The 15086-nt window shown below is 46.1% G+C and overlaps 2 protein-coding genes and 1 long non-coding RNA gene across 3 annotated transcripts; 2 read left to right on the top strand and 1 right to left on the bottom strand.

Moving 5' to 3' along the window:
• The first annotated feature begins 4076 nt into the window (after nt 1–4076).
• Nucleotides 4077–5625, top strand: LOC104947423 (uncharacterized). Its single transcript, XR_798562.1, has 3 exons — nt 4077–4117; nt 4323–5468; nt 5554–5625. It is a non-coding gene; the product is annotated as an uncharacterized lncRNA (long non-coding RNA).
• Nucleotides 5626–6840: 1215 nt separating this feature from the next.
• LOC104947424 (alpha-2-HS-glycoprotein-like) lies at nt 6841–9549 on the bottom strand. The gene is made up of 7 exons (XM_010773421.1): nt 9317–9549; nt 8493–8603; nt 8275–8356; nt 8014–8171; nt 7818–7913; nt 7640–7711; nt 6841–7528 (listed from the first exon to the last, which is right to left on the bottom strand). The coding sequence occupies exons 1-7, from the start codon at nt 9506–9508 to the stop codon at nt 7025–7027; spliced, it is 1215 nt and encodes a 404-aa protein (XP_010771723.1). The 5' UTR covers nt 9509–9549; the 3' UTR covers nt 6841–7024.
• A 1707-nt stretch (nt 9550–11256) lies between these two features.
• LOC104947460 (uncharacterized) lies at nt 11257–14869 on the top strand. The gene is made up of 5 exons (XM_010773470.1): nt 11257–11438; nt 12587–13586; nt 13695–13800; nt 14510–14657; nt 14762–14869. Exons 2-5 carry the CDS (start codon nt 12755–12757, stop codon nt 14867–14869), a joined length of 1194 nt encoding a protein of 397 aa, XP_010771772.1. The 5' UTR covers nt 11257–11438; nt 12587–12754.
• The last annotated feature ends 217 nt before the right edge of the window (nt 14870–15086 follow it).

Here is a 15086-nt window from a genome sequence, read left to right as displayed (position 1 = left end):
CCCTACCTACTACCCCAGCCAGAGACTTCTGAACAAGGCAACTTGCAGCCCCAAAACCTCCACAGCCTGACGGGCCCCCACAGGGCCCAGTCAGCAGCCCTCTTCCCCTTCCCCACTTACCCTCAGCCAGAGAACTTGAACAGGGGCCAACTGCTGCTCCAACCCCACAGCCTTGATGCCCCTAAGGGGCCAGGTACAGGCCAGCCCTTCTACCCCATTCCCCTACGGACCCTCAGCCAGCACCTAACCAGGCAAACTGCAGCCCCCAAAACCTCCACAGCCTGCACGCCCACAGGACCCAGTACAGAGCCCTACTACCCTCAGGCCAGCACCTAACCAGCCCAACTGCAGCCCCAAACCTCACAGGGCCTGACGCCCCACAGGCCGCCATTACAGCAAGCCACTTCTTCCCCTTCCCTACGACCCGCCAGCCACCTAAACAAGCCAAACTGCCAGGCCCCAAACCTTCCACAGCCTGCGCCCCCACAGCGGCCCGAGTACAGCAGCCCTTTCTTCCCCTTTCCCATTAACTACCCTCAGCCAGAGACTGAACAGCCAACTGTGACCCTCCCAAACCTCCACAGCCTGATGCCCCGCAGGCCCAGTACAGTCCCTAAGCCATGCCTGAAAAGGCCAACTCCACTCCCAAACCTCCACAGCCTGACGCCCCACAGGGCCGTACAGCCCCCCCTTCTCCTTCCCTACTACCCTCAGCCAGAAACTGAACATGCCAACTGCTGCCTCCCAAACCCTCCACAGCCTGGACTCCCACAGGGCCCGCAGTACAGCAGCCCTTCTTCCCCTTCCCTACTACCCTCAGCCAGAGACTGAACAGGCCAACTGCAGCCCCAAACCTCCACAGCTGGACGCCCCCACAGGGCCCAGTACAGCAGCCCTTCTACCCTTCCCCTACGACCTCAGCCACACCTTAACCACAAACTGCAGCCCCCAACCTCCAAGCCTTGCGCCCCACAGGCGGGCCCAGCCTCAGCTACCCTCAAGTGGCGTCCAGCAGGCTGAAAGGCCAAACTTCCACTCCAAACCTCAAGCCTGAGGCCCCACAGCGGCCCAGCTACAGCATCCCCTTCCCCCACTACCCTTCAGCCAGAGACTGAAACAGCCAACTGGCTGCCTCCCAAACCTCCCAGCCGACGCTGAGCCCACAGGCCCCCAGTACAGCACCCTTCCCCCATACCCTCAGCCAGAGACTGAACAGCTCAACGGGCCCCTGGCTTCCCAAACCTTCCACAGGCCTGACACCCACAGGCCAGTACAGCTTACCCTCATCCAGTTGCCTGAGGAAGCGCCAACTTCTCCACTCCAAAACACTCCACAGGCCTGTATGCCCCAGAGCCCAGCTACAGCCAGCCCTTCTTCCCCTTTCCCCACTTTACCCTCGGGCCAGAGACTGAACAGGCCAACGCTGCTCCCAAAACCTCCACAGCCTGATGGCCCACAGGCGCCCAGTACAGCAGCCCTTCTTCCCCTTCTTCCCCTTCCCCACCCCTCACTACCCTCAGCCAGAGACTGAACGCCAACTGGCCTGCTCCCAAACCTCCACAGCCTGGGATGCCCACAGGGGCCCAGTACAGCACCTTCCCACTACCCTGAGCAGGAGACTGAACAGCCAACTGCCCTGCCTCCCAACCCTCACAGCCTGCGGCCCCACAGGCCAGCTTACAGCAGCCCTTCCTTCCCTTTCTTCCCCTTCCCCCACTACCTCAGCCAGAGACTGAACAGCCAACTGCCGCTCCCAAAACCTCCACAGCCTGAGGGCCCCCACAGGCCCAGTACAGCCACCCTACCACTACCCTCAGCCCAGAGAGCTGAACAGGCCAAGCTGCCTGCTCCCAAGCCTCCACAGCCATGACACCCCACAGGGCCAGCTACAGTACCTCAGCCAGCTGCATGAAAGCCCCAACTTCACCCAAAAACCTTCCACAGCCTTGGATGCCCCAGAGCGGGGGCCTAGTACAGCAGCCCTCTTCCCCTTCCCCAACTACCCTCAGCAGGAGGACTGAACAGCCAACTGTGCCTCCCCAACCATCCACCAGCCTGATGCCCCACAGGCGCCCAGTTTACGCAGGCCCTTCTTTCCCCTTCGTTTTCCACCTTCCACATACCCTCAGCCCAGAGACTGAACAGGCCAAACTGCTGCCTCCCAAACCTCCAACGGCCTGATGCCCCACAAGGGCCCAGTACAGCACCCTTCCCCCCACTACCCTCAGCCACGAGGATGAACAGCAAACTTACTGCCCCACAGCCCTGAAAAAGGCAACGCGGCATGGGCTCCTAAACAACACAGCTTTACAACCATATATTCACACTTGTAACTTTACCCCCCTGCGTACCCCTTGCAGCGCAAACACAACAGGTCACAGCCTCAACTCAATAGTATTCCATACATGCCCCCAATGTACCTGTCCTCGTTCTGGCCCACTGGAATTTCTAATTGCTGTCCTCAAATTGCCCCTTTTCATCAACACTCCATCAAATAGCTCCCTTCTGGACTTGGCATTCCAGGAGTTCACCTTCATTCCATTCAGACTGGGCCTTTCCTTGCCTCAATGTCCTTATTCTGGTTTTGGCAGGGGCTTGCGGAATTTGCCCCAAAGCCAACTTATAACATCAATGAACCCTACCACAACGAACATCTTCAACCATACCTCAGTCCCTTCCATCTCAAACATGAAAAGCAACTTCTGCTCCCGAACCTCCACATGCGCCTGATGCCCCCCACAGGTCCCAGCTACAGAGCCTTTCACCCCTCCCCCCACTTTACCCTCAGCCAGCCCTACCTGAAACACCAACTGCGCTTTCCCAAACCTCCACAAGCCCCCCACAGATGCCCCACAGGGCCCAGTTAAGCAGCCCATCCACCCCTTTCCCAACTACCCTCAGCCAGAGCCTGAAAAGCCACTCGGCTTCTCCTTCCCACAACCTCCACGCCTGGGATGGCCCACAGGGCCCTGTACAGCAGCCCTTCTAACCCCTTCCCCTACTACCCTAGCTAGCACCTAAAACCCAGGGCCAACTGCGCAAACCTCCCCAGCCTGCACCCCACCAGCGGCCAGCTACAGGCAGCCTTTCCACCCCCTGCCCCCACTACCTCAGGGCCAGTACCTGAAAACACCAGACTGCTGCTTCCCAAACCTCCACAGCCCTGATGCCCCACTTAAGGGCCCAGCTTAAAGCAGGCCCATACAACCCCTTTCCCAACTACCTCAGCCAGAGCCTGAAAGCCAACTGCTCCTCCCACTCCACAGTCTGATGCCCCCACAGGGGCCATACAAGGGCAGCCCTTCTACCCCTTCCCCTACTACCCTCAGCCAGCACCTAACAGCCCAACTGAGACCCCAACCTCCCCAGCCTGACGCCCCACGCCGCCCCAGCTACAGCAGCCCTTCCACCCAACCCCCCCACTCCTCACCAGCCCACTAACCAGCCACTGCCAGCCCCCAACCTCCCCGCTGATGCCCACAAGGCCCAGTACAGCAGCCCTTCTTCTTCTTCCTCTTTCTCTCATCTATTTTATACCCCTCCCCATCTTACCTCAGCCAGAGACTGATACAGTCATTGCTGGCTCCCCAAACCTCCACAGCTGTAGTTGCTCCCCCACAGGCCTAGTATCGGCAGCTCCTTCTACCCCTTCCCCCACTACCCTCAGCCAACACACCTAACAGCCAACTGCAAACCCCACAAACCTCCCAGCCTGATGCCCCCACAGGGCCCAGTACAGCAGCCCTTCCACCCCCTCCCCCACTACCCTCTGCCAGTACCTGATAAGCCAATGGCTGCCCCCAAACCTCCACAGCCTGATGCCCCACAGGGCCCAGGAAAGGCAGTCCATCCACCCTTTCCCAACTACCCTCAGCCAGAGCCTGAAAGCCAACTGCTCCCTCCCAACCTCCACAGCCTCTGATGCCCCACAGGGCCCCAGTACAGCAGCTCTCTACCCCTTCCCCTATACCCTCAGCGCAGGCACCTACCAGCCAACTTTAGCCCCCAAACTCCCCAGCCTGACGCCCCACAGGGCCAGTACAGCAGCCCTTCCACCCCTCCCCCACCTACCCTCCGCAGTGCCTGAAAAGCCAACTGCTGCTCCCAAACCTCCACAGCCTTGATGCCCCACAGGCCCAGTACAGCAGCCCTTCCACCCCCTCCCCATTACCCTCACCCAGGAGCTGAACAGCCAACTGCTGCTCCCGAACCTCCACAGCCTGATGCCCCACAGGGCCCAGTACAGCAGCCCTTCCACCCCCTCCCCCACTACCCTCAGCCACAGCCTGAAAAAGCCAACTTCCGCTCCCGAACCTCCACAGGCCTGATGCCCCACAGGGCCCAGTACAGCAGCCCTTCTACCCATTCCCCTACGTCCCTCAGCCAGAAGCCTGAACAGCAAACTTACTGGCCCCACCAGCCTGCTGAAAAGGCAACGGATGCTCCTAAACAACCACATCTACAACCATATATTCACAACTTGTAACTTTACCCCCCTGCTACCACCTTGCAGCAACCACAACAGGTCACAGCTCACTCAATAGGCATTCCATACATGCCACCAAATGTACTGTCCTCAGTTCTGCCCATCTGGGATTTCTAATCTGCTGTCCTCAAAATTGCTTTTCATCCAACATCTCCATCAAATAGTCCCTTCTGACTTGGCATTCCAGAGTCACCTTCATTCCAGTCAGGACTGCCTGTTTCCTTCCTTCAAATGGCATATCTTCAATGGCATATTCTGGTTTTTGGCAAGGGCTTGGAATTTGCCTCAAAGCCAACTGAAACATCAATGCAACCTACCACAACAACATCTTCACCTATTCCTCAGTCCCTTCCATCTCGACATGAAAAGCAACCAAATGTCCAACCACTAGATGGAATTCCTGCTGCAAATCATGATTTAATCAACCCAACAAAACCTGAATGGTCAGTTTATCCTTATAGTGTACCAGGATTAACTTATCCTAATTTGCAATATTTACCACAAGGCCAATTGCCATTTAAATACAATGTGCCTTCTAGACCACAGGCTCCAGGTATTGAACCAGTGCTGCAATATGAGCCATATAACATACAGGCCCAAAAGGGCCAATTATCACCCAGGGGCATGAGTTATCCATCAGGGCCTAATTTCATGTCCCATATTGGCCAATACCTACAACTGCAGCATAAAGCCAAGCGGGGAAATGTGCTTCCGGCCAAGGAACTACAGCCATCCAACAAAAATGCCAGTCTATCTAAAGGTCCTGAACCTGATCGTCTTCTGGTCCCGTACTACATGCTTCAAGATGCTCAAATGCATACCGATGACAAATCAAGGGCCTCTGGCAACGCCTCACAGCCATATGTGACTGCCTCAAAGAAAGCAAATGAACATGAGCAGACTGTGCACTATTCTGAACCAAAGAGTTATGTGCTTCTACAGCATGGCCCACCAGGAAGGGAGTCTGATGATAATCCAAAAGGTAAACTATTGTTTTTCACTCTAAATGGTGAATGCGTTTAATGTTTTGCTACGGTGACTTGGACTAATGTGTGCCTCTCTTGCAGGACTGAGCCAACTGCTTCAGAGATGGGGTATGAAAAAGGAAACAGAAATGAGTCCTTAAATGTGAATAAAGAGTTGAAATGGAATACCTAAGGCTTTTTATTGTTCCTGTTACGCTTGTGGAATTCCAAATTGTCTGCTTTTGGTCATTGTCTTGCAAAATGTGAGTACGGAGGAAAGCAGAATATTGTACTCGGCTCCTTTTGCAGTTGCATTGACAATCACTGACACCCTTTATATTTGCAAGGTTTCAAGTGGACGGCTTTCCCCTGTAACTTGCTGCTATTCAGAATCAAAAGGTGCATTACCCTTGAACTTATTTGTCTTACTTATTTTTGTCTTGCCATGAACTGGTATTTCCTGAAAATTGACCCATTCATGCAAACAGACTTACTATAATTGCCCCATTCGACAATATTGACCCTGAAGTAGAACGCTAAACTTTTGTGCCAAGGTGTAACAGTTGGGTGTCTTTATGAAACGTAAAATATTTTAAAGTGGAATTTTCCTCTTTTGAACGTGTGAATATATATATTTAAAATGTAGATTTGCAACTACAATTTTTACAGTCATTCTAACCAGTGAACTACCAGTGAAACATATTTGTGTTTAAAAACCTGTCTAGACATTGGATGTAATGAACTGAATGTTGAACAGGCCAATTTCAAAATGTTGTTTATTGGGAAATGTCAATGGGTTCACAGGGGTGTCATTGGCATTAGTCAACACACTTGGCAAACAGCCATTTGTTTCACAATCACCTTTAAATATGTGGCATGACGGATATCAGTGTGTCCTTATCGAACATGTCAATGGCCTTGGGTATACTACTGAATGCTTCTAGGAAATGTAGTGCAGCAGAAATGTTTCAGTACATTTAAAGGTGGGGTAGGTAAGTTTGAGAAACTGGCTCGAGATACACTTGTTATATTCCATGGAATGCTCTTAACATCCCGATAGCAATGAATATCAAGTGCTTTGACAAACAATCCATTAAAAAATGTCATCTGTGGAAGCCGTAGTACTGTAAAAAGCACGACCAATCATTTTAGCCGGCCCGGCTAAAATAACTGGATGGCCTGCTACCTGCCTGTCAGCCTTCCATCTGTGCACAAACTTATCTCGTGCCCTCATTGCTCATGTGCGCGTTCGTTTGTGTTGGAGGAGGGGCTCTGTAAGGAAGTGGCAGATATTTTCCGGCTGTGTATTTTCAAATTCTAGTTCACTCGAGCTGGTTTCTCAAATGACCTACCTTTAAAGGATGACTGGTGACCAAATAGAACACACAATTTGACTTGGGACATTTTATTCAGCATCCAATACAAGTATGTATACATTTGATTTTAGGCACATTTTACAATGAATTAGTTTCACTCTATAATGGATTATTCTTCGTAACCACATTAGTCATACATTATTTTAGTGCCAGTGTAGCTGAAAGAAGCAAGTACAGAGTCTGTAGGACCTTAACTCTTAAAAGAATATTTTCCTTCCTGGGCACACAGGCACAACAACAATGGGGTCTACCACTGCGGGGGCAGCTGCAACAGGTACATCTATTTTCACAACAGGGACCTCAGCACTGTTTGAGGAATCTGAGTCCGATCCAGCGTCAGCAACTGGAGCAGCATCGACAGCGGGATCAGCCGCAGGTGCAGCAGCATCAACCACTGCCGGGGCTACAGGTACAACTTCGGATGACTCTGCAGATTCTGAGGACAGGAAGCCACTTGGCTCAGGGTCATGGAGAGTAGTCAGTTTGTGGTACTTCAGACCAAGCTTGGGTGACAGGCTGCCTGTGTGTATGTGGAACATCGGTGGCATGGCAGGAGATGCAGCTGCAGTGCTGTTGGTATCTGCAAATGCAGTGCTGTTGGTATCTGCAAATGCAGTGCTGTTGGCAGCTGCAGTGATGATGGTATCTGCTACAGTGATGTTGACATCTGCCACAGTGCTGTTGGCATCTATAATAGGCATCTGAAAAAGTGTTTCCATCAATATAAGCTTAGTACAAAAAAACTTTTTTTACTGTTAACTACAGTTTTGGATATAAATAATAAATTGGAGAACTTAAATACAGTATATTACCATAGTTGGAAACATCTTGCAGTCCACTAAGTGATCAATGCTAGAACCTCTGGCGGTACAAAAACCACGTGCCTGGTGGAAAAAATAAAATCTTTAACTGAATTGTGTTAATTTCAAGCTGTTTTGAGAGGTGCCTTAGTAACCAGAGTTCTAAGAGTTCTATGATTTATTTACTTACAGCCATGGTGTCATTTTGGGGAACACAGGGGTCATCAGTGCAGTTAGCTTCAACTACAACATATTCTGCCAAATAGATTGGCCCCCCAGACACCACCTTAAACAAGGTATTGAGAAGTATTAACAGACTGATAAGCATATTTAACATCCATTAAATCTTAAGGGGGGGGAAAATAACTTAACATGATTGGACCCACCTGTGATGACATCCTTCCAACCTCCATAACAGCGTACTTGACATTTTCGTTCATGTTGTTGAAGGTTGCCAGAGAGGTGTGGACAAAGTTCAGTGCAGTAGTGTCGTTTAGGGGAAGGAGGGTATGACAGCCCAAGCACAAGTCCTCCGTAGATTCTACTGTATATGTCATTAAAGAAAGGTTTTTCTTTGTATGGGTTACATGTTTGGGCGTCTTCAGAATGTATGTGGGTGTCATATTGTTGACCAAGAAATGTTTTACCTTCTGTTTTACACTTGAATGCTGTGACGGTCATCACTCCGCCAATCCTCTTCAGCAGCACATCACAGTCTCCTTCTACTGCCTGGTAAGAGACAAATAATCAGTCTACCTGGCAGAACACGCTATCATTAATTCACAGCCTTATATTATCATAACCATGACATTTGGTTTAATTCATTTAGCTCCAATAGGAAAGCTTCTGTGTAGTAATGCCTCACCGTCATTCTTTTAGGCCTCACGGTGCAGTTTGCAAGAGGTGTGGGATCCAGGACATGACAGTCTGTCTCCAGCAGTTCAATATCCAACTTATATGTGTTGTCTCCATCAGGCTTTGGAAGGAAAAAAACTAATATTAATTACTTTAATTAAAGGGTTCTGATACGGGCAATTGTTAAAGGTATACTCACCATGAATGTTTTACTTTATCTATATTATGCACTTTCCAATGACATTTTACTACACGTATTTATGCATAGCATATTTTTATAGGACATTGTCTTTCCCTTTTTTTGAAATATTTTTTATGTTCATAAAAATATATACATTCATCATATCACAGTTTAATCTTCAAAATGATGTGATCCTGTAATGCAGGACATTTATGTCATGAGTTCTTGCTTTAAAGTTGAATAACAGCAGAGGAAAAAGAGAAACTATCTGTATGGATATTTTTGCACCTGCTGATATATAAACAAACTACACCTGCTGATTTACACAAATTACACCTGCTGACTTACTCTAAACCCGCTGATTTAAAAACACTCTACACCTCCTGATTAATGCGACTCTAAACATGCTGACTTACACACACTCTAAGACCGTTTCTCAATGTCGAGTATACCTACTGCAGAGCCACTATTTCAAGTATTCTACGTCATAGAGTGGTGCCGAATGCTGGGCATTTAACATGCATTTAAACAGTCCTTTGGCGCCACTCGATGACATAGTATACTTGAAATAGTGGCTCTGGAGCAGGTTTACTCGACATTGAGAAACGGCCTAAGTTTCCTGACTTGCGCACGATCTCCACCTGCTGACTTACCTTAGTGTAAACCTTGATGTCCTCGATTCTGTTCAGTGCATACTTGTAGCCATGAGTGTGCTGGGCGTTGAGGTAATCCTGAGCCGCCAGAGCAGCCTCCTCTGCCTCAGGGGAGTCGCACTGAGGTCGCTCTATATGAGCCCAAACCCCTAACAGTAGCCCCAGGACCACAGTGACACCCAGGGTATTCATTTTATTCGATAGATGCAATCAAGAAGTATCAGAGCAGTGGTGCAGATGAGGGTTAGAAGGAGAGGAGAAGCTCATGTAACCTGCAGAGTATATATCCTGTACTTAAATCAGAAAACTCAGCCTAGTTAAACCCCATGATCTTTCCCCCTGACTCCTGCGTCACATGTGGATCGTCCTCTGTTTTAGGATTGGTGCCAAAACAAATGGAAGCTGCCAAAGTATGCCGGGGACGAGCCTGTCTGAGTTCAAGTCCTTCACGGTTCACTATGGCGAGATATGTAGAAATATCGCACACTATCTTGGATTTCCATTAGGCTGGGCAGATTCAACACCAATCTTTCGAGAATGAAATAATAATGTGTGAAGAGATTCATGTTCAGACAAACACCCGTATTGTGTAACCAGCAGACAGCAAGGACCCAATGACTTGTTCAATGACACTTCAGTGAAGAGGATATTTGCCAACAAGAGGGACATAGTTGAGGGACACTCACTGCTACACCCACATATTTGTTCTGTGTTTCACCGTTTGCACAAGGGGTCTACACTCCAGGTCAGGAACAGGCTACTTATCGGAAATAATGATTAAAGTATTACCAGTAAAAAGATCCGCTTTTAGGGAGCTGAATCGGGGTCAAAACCTACAGATAATCGGATGTAGCTGTGCAAAGGATGTACTCGTCCACATCCTGTGCACGCCTTGGACTTTGGGCTCATACATTGAAGGGATAGTTTGGATGTTTTGGAATGGGGTTGTGTGAGGTACCCATAGTCAGTGTATTACATAGAAATGGCTGCTGGCACGGCCCCAGTTTGGAAAAACAGACAAAAGTTAAGGCAGGTCAACCACGATTAAGCAAGAGAAACCAAGTGGAGTTATAAAGGGAGAAACTCTGAGTTGCATGCTGATCAGGTTAAAAGGATTTGAGAAGGAAAACTTGCAAAGAAAATGTAACAGTTTTGTTAGGAACATTCCAATTTCCATGAGTGTGGACAAGGGAAGAAGAAAGAGCAAGGACATAATTATGGAATGGAGGGCTCAGAGTTCACCAGATCAATTGCACTGAGAGTACCCCCTATTCCAAAAATAAAGACAGACGTGAGTATCTTAGAACAGAAAATGAATGGCAAATTGATGAAGAAGGAGATAAAACAAGTATGTACCTGAGAATAGTTATTACCATTATCTCAAATGCACACAGACAAGGACAAACAGTGGCTTTTATATCCCTCAGTTTAACATTTCGAAAAGGGGTTAAAGGGAATATGTGTACAAATAATCTTACAAAAAAGTACACTAAGAAAGGGGGGTTTCACAAACTTCAGAAGTGAGTCATCACAAAGAACTGATAAGAAATGTTAAGCAAAGAAAAAATCAATACTAGTCTCAAATTGGATCACACAGGATTAAATGCCATTATGTCTGTAACTGTGGAGCTAAATAAAATGTGGAACATATCCTATTTCATTAGAACATGTATAAAACAGAAAGATAAAAGTTAAATGACAAATGGACAAAACAGCAATCTGATGTTGGTGCTGGGAACGCACCAAGAGCTACCAGAGAGGAATTATTTACTTCACTCAAGGTTGATGAGAATAATTACAAAACATGAAGTTTCACAGTGATGTACAGTAGGTGGCGGTACGGTTGTCAAAGTTATTTTGATCCGCCAGCAAAGTGAGAGAAGAAGAAAAGGAAGAATGTGATTGGTCTACGCAGGAGTGACACATTGCCCACGCGACTGCCAATGTGGACTAGATTGTAAACACTCGTGGAAGTGCGCTCTATGTTTAAAGGGTGAAACAGCTAATTGTTTTGTGTAAAATTGAAACTACTTTCATTCACAAACAAGTATATATGGTAGCTCTTTACAGACATTAATTCATCCTTCTTCAGAGCTTCAGAGAGGCACACGAGGCAGTAGCGGTAATGTTGCATGTTTAGCTAGCGGCTCACCATTTGTTGTTGTGTCAGTAAACCTAGCTGTGTTAGCTTCTTTAGCAAGTGTATTTCCTTTAAAAATCCTCATGTCAAGAAGAAACCACACCTGACAGGGAAAACTGAGCCTTGTGTGGTGTCAAATTAAGGAGGAAATCAAATATATACATATATATATATATATGTTAGGCTTGTGCAACTGACAGATTACCTGAACTGCTATGCAAAGCTTTGACAACCATTGAAAATGCATCCCCACATCTTTGCCAGATTTTAGATCCTACTAAAGTGTGTACAAATAACTGTTGCTATTGCAACCATGTTTTTTTTTTTTTACATTTTTGTTGTTGCAATGAAGCTCCAAAGTTGCTGTAGCCAATATATAAATACCACAATTGAAGTAAAAATCCTGCATTCCAACCCTTTTATAGGCAAAATGTACTCAAGAGTGAAAGGTGCAGCATAATGGCTACTGGCAGTATTATATAATAACATTATATGAGTTGATTGGTTTGATATACTGTATGTGTTGAGTAGCCCCAGCTTCTAAATACATGTGTTGCAGTACAATTATAGTATTTCTTACTTAAAAAAACACAGTGACATAAATAGAACTTGAAAATACTAAAAGTAGGCTCGAATATTTCAAAAGTAACCTAAGTACCAGTGGTGTAAAAAACATGTTCATAGTTACACCTGAGTACTGCAATATGGTGTGTTATATATATATTTTTTCTAAAACACTGTATCAAATGCTGATCTGTACTTTCAAAAAAAGAGTTTCATGATACTGTGATAAAAGCAAATGCAGATCTAACTGTTCATATTTCATGAAACATGTATGTTATGTTATTTTCCACTTATCATTTTTTTAAAGCATTTGATAGTGTTTATACACCATGCCAGCTTGCTTTTGGTAACACAATCTATTGAATCCTACTGTAATGCCTGTATCATGATTTTTGCAACATTGTTACCAATACACAGTAATCGGGTAATTAGTTACATTTCACCACTGCCTATGTAACTACTACATTACCCATCCATAACCTTCATGCATACCAATAAACCTGATCATAAGTCAGAAAAAACCCTTGTGAAACCTTCTATAATAACATGTTCATTCTGCATTGCAGCTGACATTCTACTTGAGATGCTACTGAAAGCAGAATGAAATACAAGGAGAGTGAGCTGTCATGGTGTGGGTGAGGATCTAAAGTATCAGAAGAACGTGGATCTCAATCTGAATCAGTGTTAAAGAGACGGTGATCCATGGCCTAGTCAGTACTTCAGCAGTGTTGCATATGAGCGATCTGACGGGATACCAACAACTCTCATGTGATCCTCCGTCTTTCAGTCTGACCAATCTCTCCCAGATGCAGCGAACACGCGGCCCGCGGAGCGAAGCAAAATGCCTCAAGAGGAAAAAGGGATTCATGTCTTTAGTTAAGGGAATTTCTCCCCTTCCTATACGAGCCAAGAAACACATGTACTCTAAATTACAGCTTTGGATGTGGAGGAAGAGGAGGGAGAAATGCTTTTTCGGAGCAAAGAAAAGAGCTCACAGGATCACCTCCAGCCCTTTACTCAGTGTGAAGACACGGTCACAGGAAAACAAAGTCCCAACCAATCACACACCAAAGCTCGAAGATTCAGACACAGCATCGGCTCTCAGGTGTGACACTGGAGCTTCAGAGGTAACGACCAGAGGGAAAGATTGCCTGCTGTCGCTTAGTGAATCTCTCAGTCCGTCAGAAACGTTAAATCCATCCAGTTATTTGCAGAACCAGGTCAAGGACACAAATGTTTCTGAGGGTAACACGAGTCAAACTTTGCTATCTCAGAAAAAAGAAGCTTTGGAACAACTCAGTAAAGTTACAGACCCTTTAACACTTTCTCAAACGGTGGAACCCGTGTTGAATACAGAAAGTAATGCATGTGGGTTGAACTCACATTTAAATAAAGAAAGGACATTGGTTCAGGCTCAAAGGCTAGAGGCTGGCGTCCAATCTGCTCCGCATCATTTGACTTCTGTGGCTCCAGGTGAGAATCAGATTCCAAAGAGACACACGAATAATGGCATCAGCAGTAAGTCTCCTCCAACTGACGTCAGACTGCTGGCAAAAGACATCCAAGGTACATTACTTTTATATTTACTTTAACCAATATTGTGTCAATATTTTTTGTTAACATTTTCAGTTTTTAGCTGCTTTTTAAGATGACTATGTTTCCATGTTTCTCTAGAATTTCTTGAGGACTTCTACAGAATATATGGTAGTTTCATCCCATTACAAAAGAGAGACGTGTTGAGACATCTGAAGAGGAAGTTCAACACTGATTTCAGCGGCAGGTAAATCTTTGTGAAGGACTCTGAATCGGACCGTCTTAAATAACTTTGAATCGTTTGGTTCTCTCTGCTTGTTGGATGAAAATCTATTTAGTTGCCATACTGCTCCATTTTGGCATAATGGATAATATGTAGCATTTGTCTTCATGAGTTGTCAACTAGTCGCTAAAGTCAAATCTGTTGTTATCTGCCTGAAACCTTTATAAACCAGTTTTTATCCACATTTAACTATTTGTTTGTTATATCTTTGCCCGTTAGCCTTTATAGCTCCTCTGCTCTGTGTCCACCAGGAAAACTCTTATATTAACTTAAGTTATTCATTTAGTTGAGTTATCAAAGAAACAAGGTAGACAAAGCTTAGCTATTGTCTTGCAGTCGCTCCGCCTCTCCATGTGCCTGCTGTTTAAACACTGAATTTAGTGTAAAACTCCTTTATTTAGTGTTTTATGAGTTTTTCGGGAGACTTCTATGGATGATTCGTCTCCCGAGAAATACCTCCTGAATATTGAACACTGAAGGAGTCCTGTTCCTAACTGGGACTAGATGACTTCAATGACCAAACTCTTTTTTGTTATTACTTTGTTTGAGAGACCCCTAGTGGCAGAAAATGACATGCTTTGTTACAAGGTCTCTAGAAGTGGAGCATTCAGAATGGAGTCTATAACGACCTTCATCTCAGGACCAATTATATATTGTCTTTTTCTCTATGCAGGACAAATATAGTCTTCCAAGAAGTGACCAAATACCAAGATGTGATGTTTCAGGAGCCCGTCCCCTGCTTCCAGGTGCTCTACAAGAAACACACGCTGACTCTGGAGGACTTGTCCACACTGGCAGATCAGAACTGGCTCAACGACCAGGTCAGCATCTCACACACACACCTTAGGTTTCTCATGCTGATTCTGAGAAGAACATTTTCTGTAAAGAAGAGAAGCCTGAATGTTCAATGTTTTGTCTCTTCAAGGTCATGAACATGTATGGAGAGTTGATTATGGAATCCGCGCATCACAAGGTAAATTCTACCTACATGTTTTTTCCTTTTTTAAATATAATTGGAACACCAGCTTGGTGAAGTTTTTACCTGCCAAGGTTTTTAAAAATATTTCCAGTGTTAGAATACATATTCTTTACCAGTTATGGTATTATAAATTCTTCCAAAAAGTTGGATGAAAGGATTGATACTACTGCCATGTCTGTGCGCTAAATACTAAGCTAGTTTAGCTACCGTTAGCTTAGCAGAAGACTGAACTGGGGAATTATTTCTGTTCAAAAGTAACAATATCTGCCAA

Source organism: Notothenia coriiceps, unplaced genomic scaffold (genome assembly GCF_000735185.1).
Source record: "Notothenia coriiceps isolate Sejong01 unplaced genomic scaffold, NC01 NC01_scaffold00012568, whole genome shotgun sequence".
Taxonomy (NCBI): Eukaryota; Metazoa; Chordata; class Actinopteri; order Perciformes; family Nototheniidae; genus Notothenia; species Notothenia coriiceps.
Note: the sequence above shows the minus strand (reverse complement) of the source record. Positions and strands in the feature narration are given on the sequence as shown.

Coding starts and splice junctions, on each gene's coding strand:
- LOC104947424 (XM_010773421.1), bottom strand. CDS start 9,508: ATGAATACCCTGGGTGTCACTGTGGTCCTGGGGCTACTGTTAGGGGTT. Junction 8,357..8,492: donor TGAGGCCTAAAAGAATGACG/GTGAGGCATTAC, acceptor GTCTCTTACCAG/GCAGTAGAAGGAGACTGTGA. Junction 7,712..7,817: donor CCCAAAATGACACCATGGCT/GTAAGTAAATAA, acceptor TTTTTCCACCAG/GCACGTGGTTTTTGTACCGC.
- LOC104947460 (XM_010773470.1), top strand. CDS start 12,755: ATGAGCGATCTGACGGGATACCAACAACTCTCATGTGATCCTCCGTCT. Junction 13,587..13,694: donor GCTGGCAAAAGACATCCAAG/GTACATTACTTT, acceptor ATGTTTCTCTAG/AATTTCTTGAGGACTTCTAC. Junction 13,801..14,509: donor AACACTGATTTCAGCGGCAG/GTAAATCTTTGT, acceptor TTCTCTATGCAG/GACAAATATAGTCTTCCAAG.